Consider the following 18,775-nt stretch of genomic DNA (forward strand, 5'->3'; position numbering starts at 1 on the left):
GGCAAGGTTTATTTAAATAAAAGGTTTTAGTGAGCATAGCAAGCTCTCAATGTTTGCTAATCTATTGCAGATAGAACTAAATGCTTTTGCACTGCCACAAATGCACACACATAATATTCTGAAGGCAAGTGCCTTTTTCCTACAACTGCAGAAAAAGCATGACAAAGTCTAATAAATCCTTATCTATATTCATATGCTCATAATATGCATAAGGTTATAAAAATATAAAAATAAGATCTTTGGCAAGATCAATCTTGTCTGTCAAGCTTGCCATCTTTTATTAATTTTACTGTAAATTGTTTAATTGTGAGCCACCTGGAATCATTGGGAGTCAGGTAGGATACAAGTTTGATAAATGATTACCTTCTCCAACTATTAGGGAATCATTTGACCTTGTAGGTAATTAGTTTCACTCAATATATTAACCCAGGCTATCATACCATTGATGCTATCTTCATGTAGCCTATTATGCCCCTGCAAATAAACAAGTCAGTCGTTATGTCAAGGCACAGTTGCAGCTCTACTGCATGGTGTGAGGCTAGTGAAGGGGGAAAATCCCATTCTTATTAACTCCAGAAGACATAAACACACACAAGAGACTGACTCTGTAACTGCAGATCTGTTATGAAGAGACTTGCATTGATTTAAATATATTACATACATTTCTATAGTGCATAAGAACAACACATTTCAGTTCGGACTGGCAAAAAAGTTAAGTGCCAGCTTCTGCCTGCCACTTCTAGCAAAATGCAGGAAGCTGTCTCTTGAACCAGCAACACCAGAGAAAAAGAGGTCCTACATTCAGCGTATCAGGACTTTATTTGGAAGAGGCAGGAAGCTGGAATTAGTAAAAGGTCTCTTCTTGTAGGTCTGGGAAGCAGCCAAGTAGCCAACTGGAAAACTTATATAGAAAATTTCAAATGAGAACTTCTTGTTGCCAGAAGTTTAGTACAGTAGCCTATGAGAAGCAGCAATCATTGTATCATTCCACTGTACATAGAACATCTTGATATGGTAGAAATTCTACCTTCCTCTTACAATTCTCTACAGCCCTGTAGAGGATATCTCCCCGTGTCAGCATCCCACAGAGAATTTCCCTCCCCACTTTCCTCCCCCTACAGATTGTCAATGCTCAAATCAGCCCAATGGAACTCCCACTCTGTAGGACCTGACACACCATTGCCTCTGCAATAGTCTCTCCTCTCTCCTAAATCAGCCACCATTTCTAGAGATGAGAGACAGCTATTGCTTACTCTTGGTAATATATAATAAATGTGTCTGAAATGCTAACCCAAGGTAATAGTGGTAAGTATATAACCTCTTGTTTGTTTGCTCTAGGACTATGTGGAGCATGAATGTATGAGCATGGGATGGATAATTTAAAACCAAATTAAAATCCAGTATCTGAGGCCCTTGGTCCTAGCCACTTGAGGAATGGGAAGCTCACTAATTTTTGCTCTCTACGGTTGTCTTGCAGAATCCATCTGCCCTATTATTTATGCTAAGTGGAACTGAAGCTGTTACATTTGGCTTTGGCCCAATCCTCAATAAGTTACTTTATATCAGATTAAATTCTGATTATAGCCACATTCCCTACTGAACAGCTCCAAGACATACACCCTAGGAGGTCTTCCATTGGACAAGAGAAACAGCAAATTCAGCGGGGCAGGAAAACCTGCTTTCAACAGGAATAACAAATGTGCAACAAGGGAGGAAGGAACAATAAGGCTGGCAGTGATACACAGTGAAGTGCTTCCATCCAATTTGGATTATCCCCTCACCACCAGCCCTTCCTTGTAGGAGATGTCCATCCAAATGAACATTAGAAGGATATCTTGAAACAAAAGGGCATGGCATGCAGGCTCCTGCTAGAAAATGCTGTCATGCTTGGGCTGATGATTAGACATGTCCAGCCCAAAGAGAGGGCAGCAGCAATCAGACTAATGAACATCCCTAGTTTCTCACTGGGAACGTGCAGAGTTGAGACTGACCCTGCTTACATTTCTGATCATCTACAGCAGGCAACCTCAGTCTGGAGGGTTGATTGCTTGCTCTCAAACGATGCCCACTCTCAAGTTCTTCACTGAGAATAGAGGCAACTGCTACCACCAGGTAAAGAAGGGCCTGCGGCTCTGGAAGCTTTGTGTATATGATTCACTGGCAGAGCGCTGATGGGAGCGAGCAGTCTCTACAATAACAGGAGGCATCTGGACCAAGTTAAGAGGGCTCTTGCCATCTTTCAGGGCTTGCATCAAGTTCAGGATCTAGGAATAGAAGAAAGAAAGCTGAATATCAAGCTAATGTATAAATGGGAAAAGTTGCCCAATGCCCAACACAGGTCCCATCTATCCAGAGGGACTAAGTACATACCTGACCACGCATTACTGCAATCTGCTTATGAAATTGGCCTCGGTCAAAGCCTGGATCTTTCTATAAAAGAAATAGCATATCTAGTTAGGATGGGTGTGGCATCTACATCCCTGCTCCTTAATTGTCCTTAGAGAAAAATGGGTGCCTCCCACAATATTCTGATATTAACTTGCTCTTCTGGTTACCTTGAAGAGTTCGTAGAGATCTTCTTCTAGATCCTTGACAAAATTAGGGTCTGAAATCTTTGGCAGGATAAGATCCTTGATCTCTTGAGAGAATGGCACTTTGGCCTGTGGCAGCCATGCCCAATAGAAAGGATCTTGTGAAGGAAGGAAGAAGGCAAATATTAGGCTCATAAAGCCAGACTAGCAATGAGGGTAGCATAGATTCAAATACAAAGGAAACACTTCAGGGCTTAACACCGTGGACTTATTAAAAGAACATCAGGAAATTAGCTCTTCACCAACATCCAAACTGAGAAAAAAAATACATACAATGAACTAGTATGGCTTCTTTTACTTGGAGTACTTACATGCTCTCCAAGAGTCTGGATGCTTAAGAGGGAAAGCCAAACCATTGTCAATGGCTGCCAGTTTAATTACAGGCTCCTTTACTACAACCCATTCTGAGTCCTACAAGGAAACAGAAAACGTTGCATCAGGAAATGATACAAATCCCAGCAATCATTGTCCATTAGTTGAGGAGAAAATGTATATAATTCCAAAAGACTCATTGCCCCAAAGTCAATACAATGGAATGCTGATCATAGCAATAGCAATAGCACTTAGACTTACATAACTCTTCACAGTGCTTTATAGCTCTCTCTAAACGGTTTACAGAGTCAGCATATTGTCCCCAACAATCTGGCTCCTCATTTTACCAACGTCAGAAGGATGGAAGGCTGAGTCAACCTTCAGCCTTTAAGAATTAAACTGCCAGCAGTCAGCAAAATTAGCCTGCAGTACTGCATTCTAACCACTGTGCCACCATGGCTCTTAAACTATGTCAACATAGTTCTGCAAAGGGAAACCAAGCAGTGCTAACTGGTATGCTTGGACTCCAGTGGGTTACTGACATTATTAATGCACTTTCATATGTTGCCTCCTATAAAACCAAGATGCCACAAAGTACTTTTGCTAAGTTACCTAAAAAGGATCTAGCAAATCCTAGATCTCTACATTATTCTATATGCTTAAAGCTAACTTTAATATTTCTATATAGTTCACATGACACGTCTTAAGTATTTTTATCATACGTACACCTCTACTGTACATGATTAATCTGGATTTCTGGTGTTTGAGCCACTTCCCTAGATCTGTTCCATTCAGGACATTATATGCAAGTCTCTGAGAGTCCCTTATTTTCTGTACCATAGATTCATATGGAATTGTCAGAGCCCCACTGGGCCCTACTCACCTGCATACTTGTACTGTCCAGGGGGCAATCACATTTGATCAGCCAGTTGTCATTACCCCTATCTGAAAGAAATAGAAATGCACAGTTAGAAAACAGAGAAGTATCTCACCACAGATAACAAACCTCACATCCCAATATTACGGGAGGAAAAAGTTACTGGAATACAGCATCACTGGAATATGAAGTAGGAAGAAAGTCCTTTCCAGCCCAAAGAACCCAGATCCCAGTCCTTAAGATCTTCAGAAATGGCGGGAAAAGATTCCTGTTTGAATTCTGGGAAGCTGTAGCTAGTACATTTCAGCAATATGGAGCCATATGGAGCAATGCCTTGATTTGACAAAAAAAAATTTAAGTAGACACTGGGGAATGTATACACCGAACAAGCATTTTCAATATGAATAACTTCTATCAGCATTCCACGTCAAGAAAAAGGAAAAGGCAGAACCTACCAGTATTGCGTATAATATAGTCCAGCACCACCAATCTCTCAAACTGTAGCAACAATTGATGGTTACTCTTTTCTGGAAGAGGCTCAGACTCAAAGCGCCGCAGCCAGTAATCTGCATCCTTATAGCCTTCCACAAAAAGCTGGAAGGAACCCACCTGAGAATAAGAAGCAAGTACCTTAACAAGAGCAACATACCAAAAAACAATATTGAATGCCTCACTCTCTTAACACTATCCCCTTACCTTTGGTGGAAGACCAATTCGATGAAACCTCTGCCCAACCTTGGGCACTTTTTCCAAGGCCAGACGCTTGCCCCGAGACTTCACTCTGTCAATGGCACTGTAGTTAAATGTTTCACTAGCCAAATCCACCACCTTGAAGAAATTATAAGCAGTTCACAATCAGTTTCTCTCTCATCTATACTAGCCATCCAGCAATCCCCATTTACAGAACAAAGTCAGAATTGCTTAAATCTAAGTGTCATGGTTCCGATGAATGAGACAAATCAAACAAATTGCAGGCATATTATTTATCTAAAAAGTCTTAGTAATGAAACGAAACATCGGCACTCATGAAGGGATGCCAGAATCTGAAATCTCCTCCCCCCAAACCCATCATAACACACATACAATCCCCGCCCTTATCGACACGTCATAAATCACATTATCCAATTAGTTTTACATATGAGGTTTCGCTTCCCATTCTGTACGCGGGCTTTTGCAATCTTATCACAACTTCCGGGTGATTCCTCCCTCCCAAATGAAGCAATTAAAATAACAGGCTGTCTCTTATATTGTCAGTGCAAAAACATGTCAATGTTTGCAGCACTGACACTAAGCATATCCAGACCTGTCTGTCCAGAACAAGTTCTAACCATCTGGTAGAACATAGAATTTAAACAGCTTGAAAAACATATAACAACAATGGAAAATAATGAGAAATTAGAGATTAGCGTCAAGTGTACATCCTAAAACACAGAGGTCCCCAACCTTGGCCACTTTATGACTTGTGGACTTCAACTCCCAGAATTCCTCAGCCAGTCATGCTATAACACATATGTCAGCTCTGTAAGGTAGACCAGATCAAGTAACCAATGTCATGTAGGTTTAAATCTTGAAAGTCTGAATGTGCTTCTCCCCTCCCTCACTTTATTTTGTGTGAACTAAGGAGTGGCCTGTCAGAAAAGTTTTCTCACACTGGTTTCGGGAAGGGACTTAACCCCACTTTCCCATTTGTTACCTTGGTAGTAGCTCTTCTTCCTGTCCTTCAAGGCCATTCCCTATATACCCTCTACAATTAAAAAAAAATAGGTAGCAGTTTACTTCTCTACCGCAATTCCTATACTGAAGATTGCAAACAAATATGGGACTTAGAATAATCAATATGAAGTCAGTGCATTTGAGGAAAAGATCAGCAATCTTGCATGTTTCATGTGCTTAACTGTCAAAGTAAGATCAAAAATATTTTTTCTTAAAAACATTTTTTACAATCATTCTCCCATTACTACCAATTATTTCCTCTATGCAGTGTCTTTTTTTTAAAAGAACAGGTATTTTTTCAAAAGTAACCATTGTCTCTAACCAAATATAATTGAGAGTTATAAATATTCCCTGGACTAGGAATAAGTAACCTGAAATTTAAAAAGAGAGTGGAAGGAAAAATGTCACTGTTGGAAAATGTGACATACTGGCTATCTCAAATATAGTAATGGGAAATCAACCTTTCAGGTATTTCCAAATTGCAACTTCCATAAGACTGAATCACATGGCCAACGGGCAAACAAGGTAGGAGTTGAAGTTGAATGCAATCCAAAAGCCCCTTGGGTTTTCTCTAACTGTAGGAAAATATTGTTGTGAAGTTGTGAATGTTCCAACAGTGGAAGTTTTTAAGAAGAGACTGGTCAACCATTAGTCTGAAATGGTATGGGTCAGGGGTAGGCAACCTTGACTTTTTTATGACTTGTGGAGTTCAACTTCCAGAATCCCTGAGCCAGCCATGCTGGCTTAGGAATTCTGGGAGTTGAAGTCCACGAGTCATAAAAGAGCCAAGGTTGCCCACCCCTGGTATAGGTTCTCCTGCTTGAGCAGAGGGCTGGACTAGAAGACCTCCAAGGTCCCTTCCAGGTTCTATTTCTATTTCTATTCTAATTCTATTCTATTCTCCTGTTCCAAGCCTCATGATCCACAGTTTAATCCCATTTGATTATCTCTCTTATGAATGGCTCACCTTTGTGCGAGGTACAATGTTCAGTTCCAGCTTTTGGTCAACAAGACTTGCACCAGCTTCAGACAGGTATCCTTGGTTGAGAACAAGACAATCTCTTCCAAAACAGCAGGGGCAGCAAAGTTTTTGCAGCCATTTTGTCCACTTTGGGTTCAGATGCCCATACGGTTCTTCATTCTTTGGTTTGAACACACCAATAATTTTCTGAGAGGGACAGAAGAGTAGACATTACTAATATATTGCTAACAAAGGCAACACAGAAAATTAATATCCCAGCTTGTAGCTTCAAGATGTATGACTAGGGAATTTAATCCCTCTCGTTCCCTTTTCTTTGTAGGAAATAAGAATTTCGTAAAGGAGGCAAAGGCTTTAAGTAGAACATGGAGGTTTAATAACATCTGATGTTGGGTATTGTTTTATTATTTATGTTTAAGCATCAATAAAATCAAAAGATTAAAGCACAGGCTACTGAAAACCATGACTCTGGTAAAAGACACTGTCACCATAATAAAGGAAAAAAGATCTGAAAAGAACCTCCCATAGGAAAATACACAGGATAATAATATAAGGCTCTGAACACATCACAAGACAGTATTGATCTCAATTAATAAAGAAGCAACTGTGACATTAAAAAAAATAGTCTAAAACGTTGAGAGGCTTGTGTAAAGAAAACAGAGGGAAAAACAAAAATCAGACATAAACCACACAACCAAATTTAAAATAATCTTGGGCAATACATAACTCTATGTTTAAAGCTCTTTAACAGCTTTTAAAGGCTATTGAAGAAAGCTCTTTTTACAGAAACAATACATTCTTCCTAGACTTCTGCCTGATATTTCAGGATTCTAGTCAATATTTATTTATTTATTTATTTAACTTATATACCGCCGTTCTCCCCTAAGACTCAGGGCGGTTCACAAGGTTTTTAAAAAAATAATACAAAAATTAAAAACAATTAAAATGATTACATTAACCTTGAATAAACAAAAATCCCAATTAAAATCCAATGAAAACCCCAATTAATACTCTCAGTCCAGGCCAGAAAACTCAAAGAGCCAGGTGTTCAGGTCCCAGCGGAATGAGCGAAGGTCAGGGGCAGTCCTAAGCTCTACAGGCAGCTGGTTCCAAAGGGCAGGCGCACCCACAAAGAAGGCCCTCCCACTGGGTATTGTCCGCCGGCAATATATTCTGCTCCAGAATTTGAGGATATCTTGTTTCACTTCGCCTTGATTTCCAACTTCAGCTTTTATTTTAAAAGGGCAGTGTAGTTTATTTTTTAGCAATGAGAGAGGTTTGGATAATCTAACTGCATGTGGTCCAGGGAATGCAACTGCACAAAGGAAGATTACAGATCTGAGAAGTGAGAATACAGCACAAATTAAAACTACAACATCGGATTGTTTTTAGTGAACATGGGGCAACGGCCGGCAGTCCTTCCTATTTACTACAAAAGAAAAAGGGCATCAAAAACAATAAAGCAATTTTTAATCAAAGGATTTCCATTCCCTCCTGCTCTAACTCTGTGAGGTAATACACCACTAACTCCAGTAGATGAACATAAATCAGTATAAAACCAATTTAGATACTCTCATCTCTCTCCCCAAATTAAGTCTTCCACAATACTGATATAAAAAGAAGCAGCCTGTTTGAGTGAGTTTGCTGGGAGAGGAGGAACTTAAGACTTAAATAGTAATTGATTTTATTTTCACAAAAGACTTTTGTTTTATAAAAAAAACTCACTGGGTCTCATGACTTGTTGAACCCCTGAACAATGCACAGATAATTTTGCTAAATCTTGGATATAGAGCTTAGCCATTAAGGCTTCAAGCCAGCAGCTCCACCTTCAGCCTTTTTATTCCCATTTTAGTGACCAAACAGTAGAAAAATTTTTACAGATAAAATTCAAGGGAGAAAATAAAGGATAGGTTGTCTTGATTTACTTGACTCATATATATATACTAGTAACAATAAGTGTTAGCATAACACATTTTGACCATCAGATATAATCAATACTTTTATGAAAACAAGAGCAAAAAATTGAAGATGGGAACATCACTGCTATCAAAAAATCACTTTAAGGAATATTTTTATGTAGAAGCTTAATTAAAATGGGTTCCCAAGAACCATATATTGAAATCTAAAACTTCAGCATACTCAGGTAGGGATATTCAGAAAATATTTACCAAAAGTAGCCCTTTCCTTGCGCTATCTGATCTGACTGCCTCTGAAATACAACTTCTTTAACAGCAGATGCTTTTCTGATAAACTAGACTTTCCATATTGTCAATTCAGTGTTAAATACTAGCTAAACTACTCCTTCTAATCAAGTAGAAAAGCATATTCCTAAATTTTTCCCAATCTAGTAATGACCAGATATACTGAACTACTGTACAAGTCTCATTTCTTCCAGTCAGCATGACTTACTGATCGTTCTGTGGACATTATGGTATTTGTAGTCCAGTATATCCAAGAATACCAGATTTGGAAGTCTGACCTCAGCCAGATGTAATCAAATAGGAGAACCAGTTTGGTGTAGTGGTTAAAGTTGTGGCCTAGAAACCAAGAGGCTGTGAGTTCTAGATCTCCCTTAGGCATGAAAGCCAGCTGGGTAACTTTAGACCAGTCGCGCTTTCTTGGCCCAATCCACCGCACAGGATTTTTTTGTTATGGGGAAATAGGAGACAGGAGTATTAGGTATGTTCACAGCCTTGAGTAATATATATATAAAAGGTGGGATAAAAATATAATAATAGTTTAGGATTAAAAACATTGGGCCAATGATTAGGTCAAACCAACTGAACTCACAGAATTTTCATTGTGAAGATAAAAGAGGAAAAGAGAATATATATGCCATTCTAAGATTTGGGAGAAAAGACAGAACACACAACTAATAAATAAGTAAATAAGTAATAGAACAACTTAGCTGTAGCCCCACTCGTGCAGCAAACATAACCAAATTCCACAGCAAAATCTCATAGTTTTCATTGACCCAACACTAATCTTGCAAGGCTAACTGGGAGCAGATAACTCAGATACCAAGTCCTAAACTCCAAGACATAGTTCCCTTATAGTGATATATAATGAATCAACACAAAAGTTTGATTCATCTCAGCTGCAACTTCCACAAATCCAACAAGAAAGGAAGTTAATTTAAACAGAAAAGAAAAGCCTGAATTCTTATCACAAGAAATGAAAAGATTTGTAATGCTTTATGATTTCATGCACTTGGATACCCAGCATAAAGGAGCCAAATTAATTTAGTTAGATATAATAAGTCACAAGGAGAACCATCAGGCTACAAACACAGTCAGCCCTATAGAAACATGGGAATGTACTGCAGCTGACCGGAAACTTGTCATCCCATTCTCCATGTGATCAATTGCTCCTCTTATTTCAACACATTATGATACAGTATGTAAAACTGAACCATAGACTGAAATGCCCAGTTTCCTAAAGATGGAGAAACAGTAATGCAAACAGCAGCACCGAAGTCTCAAAAATGTTCTAAACTAAAAAAACAACTACGTGAGCTTCAACCTGAGAATTGGAGAGCAAGAGAATTTAAAACCTCTTTTGAGTTGCAAATACATAAATAAGCACAAGCACAGACAAATCTTTTCTTCATCTAATCTTTACCCAAATCAATTTTAAACGTTGAGTGATCCCAATTCCAGCGATGCCTTATTCTTCTGCCCATGGACTCTCATAGCAGTAAAAATAACAAAAAATATTCCTATTGTTTTCTCCAGTGCTTTTGATAGAATGCATGTATCATTGTTCATGTACATGAAATTTTATAGAGCAGTAAGATGAGAAGCTACCTGCCTCCAAATAAGCTTACACACTAAAATAGCTACAAAAGGATTAATATCATTTTCATATAATTTTAACCCCTTCTCTAAAAAGCTGAGTTTCAAAAGGAAAAAAAAGATTGTAGTTTAATTGCCATCAATGACCAATGGGGGAAAAACAGGAATAAGTTGCATTGGTTTTCGAAAGCTGGTTGAGTAAACCATGGCAAAAATTGTTTGGAAAGCAAAGGGCAAATGGTAACCTTCACTTTAAAACTGAAAAGGCGAACAGGGAGTAATTCATAAAAATTCTTCTGCAAATCAAACTTGTCTGATGTTTTTCAGCTTTCTTTTCTGTATATACTCTGCATCACCCAAATATGAGTGGCTGAGATTATTTTCAATACTGTATGCAGAATTAACCCAAGTATAAGTTTTGAAGATTTATCTGCTTTGTTCAAAAGATCAGTAAATTTAGGAAAGAAGGAGTTGTTTTCAGGGTTAGCAGCTATTTTCCTCCAAAGCAATGTTTTGCTAAAAGGCAGCCATTGAATTTATAAGAATCCAAAATAGTTCAAAGGACTGTACCCGGACTGTATTCCTACTAACATTCAGATTGATCATCTTCATGTGTGACTTGTAAAATAGAACCAAAAGCTAGCAGCAGTATTACTTGAATAAGACTGCATATACTGCACTATAGGACTACGTATTAGAAAACTTCCACTTCAGATCCAACATAAACACTTAAGTATAACAAATTAAATAATACCACTTTATAATGCCTTACTAAGACCACACTTGGAATAGTGCATCCAGCTCTGGTCGCCACAATGCAAAAAAGATGTTGAGACTCTAGAAAGAGTGAAGAAGAGCAACAAAGATGATTAGGGGACTGGAGGCTAAAACATATAAAGAACAGTTGCTGGAATTTGACATATCTAGTTTAATGAAAAGAAGGACGAGGGGTGACATGATACCAATGTTCCAATATCTCAGGGGTTACCAGAAAGAAGAGGGAGTCAAGCTATTTTCCAAAGCACCCGAAGGCAGGACAAGAAGCAATGGATGGAAACTAAACAACGAGAGAAGGAACCTAGGACAATGAATCAGTAAAACAACTTTCCTCCAGAAAGTTGGAAGTTTTTAAGAAGAGACTGGACAACCATTTGTCTGAAATGGTATATAGAGCAGAGGTCCCCAAAATTTTGGGCACCAGGTTACATGGAGAGAGGTTTCTGCGGAACAGAGGGGGCATGGTTTTGTGTGCTACCTGCATCTTGTGGATGGGGCTTGGCTTGTTGCTGGCATGCTGCGGCCTGGTACCGGTCCAGGGACCAGGGGTTGAAGATCCCTGGTATAGAGTTTCCTGCCTGAGCAGGGGTTTGGACTATAAGACCTCCAAGGTCCCTTCCAACTCTGTTATTCTGTTAATTGATCATGTCAACCAAAAACATGTATTAGCATCAAAATATCCTTTTTCCCCAAGTTGTTTTATTACATTATAAAATTTGTATAATATATATTGAATAAAGAAGACAGTGGACTACAGTGATGTTTATGCAATAAAAACTAGAAATTGTTAATACTGATAAGATAAACTACTAAACCTTTAAAGATGAGGGGGAAAGTGTATGTCAATGTTAAATGTCATTTTTAAATTGTTAATCAACATAAGGCTCCTGCAGCACCAAAATATCAAGACCCAACAAAGTAATAACTAAGATATTCAGAATAGGTGGCAAACCATAGACACCGACTAATTAAACAGGTCTGCTCATTCAAGACAGAAAATTCAAACTTGAACTTTTAATTGGAAAAACTATGCCAATCTCTCAAAAACATGCAAGAGATTTCACCCTGATAACCAAAAATTTACATCACCAAGCATATTTAATATTATTTTGATTGTAATTTCACTGATACCTCAACATAGTTCACAAAGTTTTTGAGCCAAACAGAAACTGTCACTATGCAACAAAGTTATTTCACTAAACATCATTATCTAGGTTTCTAAATGTGCTCTTATTAATTCAATTAAATCTTCCATAATGACAAAGTCATGTCGGGTGTCATTTTTTTTAATGCAGCAGAATAAGCAGTTCCAGTACTATAGCTCATTCTGAAAACCTGGCTTCGAAGGAAAAAGAGTGAGCAAAAGTCAATGCAGAATTGGGGAGGGGGCGCAAGGGACTGACAAAGAAAGGTATCAACTGCAAATATTCCATAACCCTTGTATCCTATCTCCCGCCCTTCAGTTATTTTAAAAAAAGCAACCAACCCCGTCCTGTTCTTTATTCCCTCGTCCCGTGATCTGAATCCTTTTCCCGAGCCCCGATCTCTCACCCCCTGTGGATCCTTGACGAAATAGCTGCCGCTAGAACCTTGGTAGATGCGCTCAGGGTAGATTCCGCGTTCGCTCGCCAGCTCTGCCAGTCGCACTACCTCGGCGAATTCTGGGTCATCGGGAAATTCATTCCGGTGCTCCCGTTCACCTCGACCCGCGGCGGTCCCTACTCCGACCCCCACTGGAGCCTGAGTCTGGATCGCCCCGGCTACTGCTACAGTGCCCCGCGTGGCTCCACGCTCCGCACCAGCGCCCCGATCCAACAGTGGCTGGCGCTCCCGGTCGCGGCCACCTGCGGGGGATCCCGGTAGGGAGGGACAGGGACACGGTCCAGCGGGAGCACTAGAGGCAGCGGGGCAGGGCGGGGAGCGCACGGCACCCCCAGGCAGCCCATACCCCGGAGCCGGACCGCGCTCTGGAGATACCAGCGGGCTCGTTTCATCCATAGGCCGAGCCGGTCCGAGGCGCTGATCTAACCCCGGATGGGCGCTTGCACGCATAAACCGCGGCCCCGCGGTCTCAGACTCAACGCCGCTCAGTTCGGATCACCTGACACCGGCCCGCGGCCACTGCCGTTTCCGCCAGAGTAGCATCAGCGAATCACAGCGAGGCCACGCCTCCTGTTTGCAGGGTGCCCGGAAGCCGCGCCCACTAGGGAGCCCATCGTCCATTTGCAAAGCTTGTGCTGCCCAGCGTACGCCCCTTCATTATGTAGAGTTCCGCCTCTCCCTTCCTCGCTAAGTCATGCCTTTTGAATGGAGATTAAATATGCACCCATTCCTTAGTTTTCGATCCGTTTTTTTTTCACTAGGCCCCTATTGCCATAATTCCGTATCTAGAGCAGAGCCCCGCCTTCATTCTGTATTACATATACATTTTACTGTATACTGTATCATCTCCTGATTATGCTGAAGACATTTTAAGTCATCTATAGCTCCGTTGCAAACTCACACCTACGTATTCTGCGCTGATTGCAAAGATCAATTGTCAATATGTTACACACAATTCTTTTCGCTATGTTAATGTACACTACAGTAATACTTCATGTACATATAATACCGCTTTGGAATATCATACGATTTTATTGTAAATCAAAAAATAATACATTATATATCCTACTGCCTGGGCTACAGAAAGGCTGGCATTACAATCGTACCGGACGGACTACATGGCATTTAAGGGATTTAAAACTTGTAGCGGGAAGTAGCAAGTTAACCCATAGCCCTTAATCGCAATAATCCATATTTAAAGACTCCCTTTTCTTAGGGAATGGCTGGCTGTACCTTCTGTATATTTATGATCTCGTTGGTTTCCGAGAATTTTCTACCCACCCCCATTCACTTTCAGCATGGGAACCAGGACAACATTCTCACTGAATCATGGAGTCACTGGACAGTTTTCTTGATTTGTCTTCCTCCTACCCAAGAGCTAGTCTGGTGCAGCGCTGAAGGTGCTGACCTAAAAACCAGACCGTTGTGAATTCTATTCCTTGCCTTAAGCACAAAAGTCGACTAGATGACTTTGAGCCAGTCACTCTCTTTCAGCCCAAACCACCTCACTGGGTTGTTGTTGGGGGGGAAATAGGAGGAAGGAGTATTACGTATGCTTACTGCCTTGAGTTACTTATAAAATATAAAGGCAGGGGAAAAAGTCTAGTAAATAAATCCTGTTAGAACTCAACTGCTTTAATTATCTGCTGCCCTGATCGTTTTGTTTCAGTTATTCTAAGGTTGGGAAATTGACAAGAGTTGGTATTTCTGGCTGCTGTGAGATAAAAATGTTGGAGAACAGTTGCAACTCCTACATCCACAACTCTGTCTCAACTCATTCCAGAACGGCATGCACACTTGCCAATCCCTGCCCTCCTCTCCCCACCGCCAACGCTGTGTTGCAAATGCTGTACTTTCCTTCTTCAAAGTGCCAGTTCCTATTTAAAGGGGGGGAAGGGAGAATGTTTTGCTTTAAGCTATAAACACTTGAAAATTTAATCCCCTTCCCACTTCCTTAATAGCTTTAGTGTACATCTCAAAATCATAAGCTATTGGACACTATTACATGTTTTATTTCATTATTTTCATTCAGAACTGCTTAGCATAAGAGTTGCATAATATATTGAATATAATGAAACCTTTTTCTGGCAAAACATTTTTATTTCTCAAGTGTTTGCATGATTTCACCAAAACTGTTAATATCAATATAAACAGAATTCACAATCATATTCATTCCAATGCATGCTGGCTGTGTCATGTGTGAAATCTTTATAGAATAATCATATGGATGTCACATATATGTCCATTATTCAATGAAAAATAACATTGAACTACTGTTGTGGTACTCAAGTTTATATTTTTAAAATTAAATTCTTCCATTTACCCATTCATTAGGATACCTTGATTCAAGCAATAGAAAGGGAATAACTTAATTTGTTTGCTTTTGGATTAACATACTCTATTTTTTAAAGTGTAGTTTATGGCTCAATGCATTGTACAATCTATAAACCAGTCAAATGTGATTTATTTACTAAAGCATAGTTAAACAAATGATTACGATCCATTTAATTTCACTTAGCTATCATAGAATAAGAATTTGGGTGATCTCATATGCTACAAAAAAGAAAATTTTCACAGTGGAGAAAAATGTAAACTCCCAGATTGGTTTACATTATAAACTGTTTTATCCAACTCTTACTAAAATAAGTTAGGATACTGTAGGACACATTAAGGAAAGAGAAAAATAAATGTTGCAGTTATAGGTATTTTTAGTAAACATGTAGCTTGACCTCTAGGAATTTTATAGCGATTCAGTACCCTTTTTCTATATTCATGACTCATTTGGAATTAGGAATGAGAAAATATGACATGTCATATTTCAGATGATTTTACATGATTTAATTAAGAGTAATTTATTTCCAAAACCTTTTAGGGAATAGAAAAATCGTGCTCTTGAGGCTAGATTATTATTTATTATTATAGACAATGTTACTTCTCTTTTTTAAATTCTGTTTTCCTGTTAATATGGTCAATCACCCAGAGACCTATTGATTATTTACTTAGATAATGGTTTTGGGGGGTATTGTGTATTTACATAATTTATATGCCTGCCATCTTGTAACTCTGGGCATCTGACAAAGTACAAAACACAAATTTATAAAAATTATAAAAAATACATACAATTAAAACTCATACTACAACGAACAAGGCTCCTCACAACAAGACTTTAAATGTGATGACCAGCACCTTGAGTTACACCTGCAAGGAAACTGGAAGCAGTGCAGTTCACAAAACAGAGGTGTTACATGAGAAAACCTAGGGACCGCATTATTTTATTTTTATTTATTTATTTTATTTTAATTCCATTTATATCCCGCCCTTCTCCGAAGACTCAGGGCGGCTTACAAGCTTAGCAGTAGCCTTCATTCTATGTAAATGCCTGCTTATTAGGGCTTTCGCACCCCCCAAGCGGCATTATTACAAAGTCAGCTTAATTGCCCCCAACAATCTGGGTCCTCATTTTACCTACCTCGGAAGGATGGAAGGCTAAGTCAACCTTGAGCCTGGTGGGATGCAAACCTGCACTAATTGCAGGCAGCTGGTGTTACTTAAGGAGGCATTAGCCCACTGCTCCACCAAGGCTCATTACTGTGCATGCTCTGCATTCTGAAACAGTTGAAGTTTCTTGGTGGACTTTGAGGGCAGATCCATTTAAATTGCTTTGCAATAATCCAAACAGGCAATGATCAAGGCATGAGTGACTGTGAGCAAGGTCAGGAAAGGAAACAGTTAGCACACTAGACAAATCTATGCAAAGGTCCCCCTAGCCACAACTGCCATCTGCTCCTTGAGTAGAAGTTGTGAGTTCAGAAGAACACCCCCCCTCAATTGTGCACCAGCTCAATTTGGTGAAATGCCACTGTATCCAAAGTCAAAATAAACTATTATTTAGACCGGGGGGGGGGCAGAAATCCATAGCCATTCATCTTGCCAGGATTGAGTTGAATCCAGTACCTCCCCTTCCAGAGATATATAATTAGGTATCATTAGTGTACTGATGATATTAAATTCTGTGCCAACAAATGTCAGAAGACCTAGCAGCTTCATGCAATTGTTAAAAGGGAGTGGCGAAAGGCTCCAGCACTGGACATCCCACATTGTAGGGGCCTCGGGCTTAACTTCTCAACCACTACCAACATTGAATGGAACAGGCCATGGAGGAAGGAGGAGAACCACCATAACACAGTGCCTCTCATTCATAAGCCTCAAAGCCACTCTAGAAGGAGACCGTGGTTGATAGTATTAAAAGGCCAGAGAGGCCCAGGAAGGTCACACCACCTCCATCCCATGTTCTGCAAAGGTAAGGTCAAAACACATGTCTAAGTTCGTAAAGCAGAAGTTTTTTGATATTTGCCTAGCCTCAATGCTAATATACCTTAGCTATTCCAGTTGTAATCTACATAGGAGTAAAATTCTCATGTTTGTGTGTAATCTTTAACTGGGTGAAATGATGCATCATCAGGCAACAATTTTTGAACCAAGGTACCTCAAACGAGCTAGCTTACAGAACATGCGCAAAATCCAAAATCTATGATAGCCACAGAACTGAAATTTGGCAAATTTTATAAAATATTTTGTAACATAAAAATTTTGAAACTTAACATTAAAAAAACCAAGTTCATGGCATCCGGCCCTCTCAATTCCTGGCAAATAGATGGGGAAGAAATGGAGGTAGCGACAGATTTTATTTTCCTGGGCTCCAAGATCACTGCAGATGGGGACTGTAGCCAAGAAATTAAAAGACGCTTGCTCCTCGGGAGGAAAGCCATGGCAAATCTAGACAGCACACTAAAAAGCAGAGACATCACCCTGTCAACAAAAGTGCGTATAGTCAAGGCTATGGTCTTCCCAGTTGCAATGTATGGCTGTGAAAGTTGGACCATAAAAAAGGCTGAGCGCCAAAGAATTGAGGCCTTTGAACTCTGGTGCTGGAGAAGACTCCTGCGAGTCCCTTGGATTGCAAGGCGATCAAACTGGTCAGTCCTACAGGAGATCAACCCTGACTGCTCTTTAGAAGGCTAGATCCTAAAGCTAAAACTCAAATACTTTGGCCACCTAATGAAAAGGAAGGACTCACTGGAGAAAAGCCTAATGCTGGGAAAGATTGAGGACAAGAGAAGAAGGGGACGACAGAGAATGAGGTGGCTGGATGGAGTCACTGAAGCAGTAGGCGTGAGCTTAAATGGACTCCAGAAGATGGTAGAGGACAGGAAGGCCTGGAGGAATGTTGTCCATAGGGTCGCGATGGGTCGGACACGACTTCGCAGCTAACAACAATAACAACATAAAAATTATCATAAAACATTTTATGACATAATACAAAATGTCGTAAAACATTTCCTGTGGTCAACTCTTAATGTTTGATTATGCTATAGAGTTCACCATGGGCTAATTTCAGGACAAATACATCCCTGAATATCTCGCTGCCTCCCTTTTCCAGTGAAGGCAGATTAGAAGCTTGTCCATTGTTAAAGGCATTCAGGAAATATCTCTGAAAAGATAACCAAATGGGCCACAGTTGTTTAATATAACTCCTCTAGCCCATTAAATTTTATGCAATAGAGGTTACATCAGGTCAGGGTCATTGGGAGGTGAACGGCTGGTAGGAGGGGGGCTTGCAAGGGTTGGTTGAGGGTTGGTGCCATCTCTGGTTGGCTGTGCGGTTGATTTGGGTTCTGAGGGGTTTGTAGGCTGGTTGTAGATTGATGTGTTTGTTGACAGAATTGCTTGTGGAGTGCCAGGCTTCAATAAACTCACTAGCATGGCATGTAGCTTGGGTGTAGGATGAGGGCAGCCGATGATTTTTGTGCTGCTCCAATCGAACTGATGCTCCTTGGTGTCGATGTGGGTAGAGATTAAGGATTTGGAATTGTGGTGTTTGACTGCCAGCCAGTGTTCATGGATCCTAGTTTTTAATTTATGTGATCTTTGTCCCACATAGAATTGGTTGCAATGATTACAGCTGATTTTGTAGATTACATTGTTTCTTTCATCCTGTCTCAGTGTGACTTTTTAATTTAATTAAATTAAATTTTATTTTGTTCAAATGGCTATTGTGACCAGTTGTTGTGTCATAAGTTAAAATCAAACACCTTTTTGTTTTGCTGGTCTATTTTCTGTTAGTCTGAAT

General features: G+C 39.8%; 1 protein-coding gene across 1 annotated transcript; it reads right to left on the reverse strand.

Moving 5' to 3' along the window:
• Positions 1–606: 606 nt before the first annotated feature.
• Positions 607–13,112, reverse strand: PI4K2A (phosphatidylinositol 4-kinase type 2 alpha). The gene is made up of 9 exons (XM_083364488.1): positions 12,595–13,112; positions 6,461–6,661; positions 4,477–4,608; positions 4,236–4,389; positions 3,787–3,848; positions 2,903–3,002; positions 2,556–2,689; positions 2,371–2,430; positions 607–2,264 (listed from the first exon to the last, which is right to left on the reverse strand). Exons 1-9 carry the CDS (start codon positions 13,093–13,095, stop codon positions 2,103–2,105), a joined length of 1,506 nt encoding a protein of 501 aa, XP_083220614.1. The 5' UTR covers positions 13,096–13,112; the 3' UTR covers positions 607–2,102.
• Positions 13,113–18,775: the final 5,663 nt, after the last annotated feature.

The sequence above is a fragment of the Vipera ursinii genome (genome assembly GCF_947247035.1).
Source record: "Vipera ursinii genome assembly, chromosome: 5".
Classification (NCBI taxonomy): domain Eukaryota; kingdom Metazoa; phylum Chordata; class Lepidosauria; order Squamata; family Viperidae; genus Vipera; species Vipera ursinii.

Bases quoted from the DNA above. Each gene is read 5' to 3' on its own strand.
- PI4K2A (XM_083364488.1), bottom strand. From the start codon at position 13,095: ATGCGTGCAAGCGCCCATCCGGGGTTAGATCAGCGCCTCGGACCGGCT. The intron at 2,431-2,555 runs GTAACCAGAAGA...TTTCTTTTATAG, and splicing joins ATCTCTACGAACTCTTCAAG to AAAGATCCAGGCTTTGACCG. The intron at 2,265-2,370 runs GTATGTACTTAG...TTCTATTCCTAG, and splicing joins TTGCAGTAATGCGTGGTCAG to ATCCTGAACTTGATGCAAGC.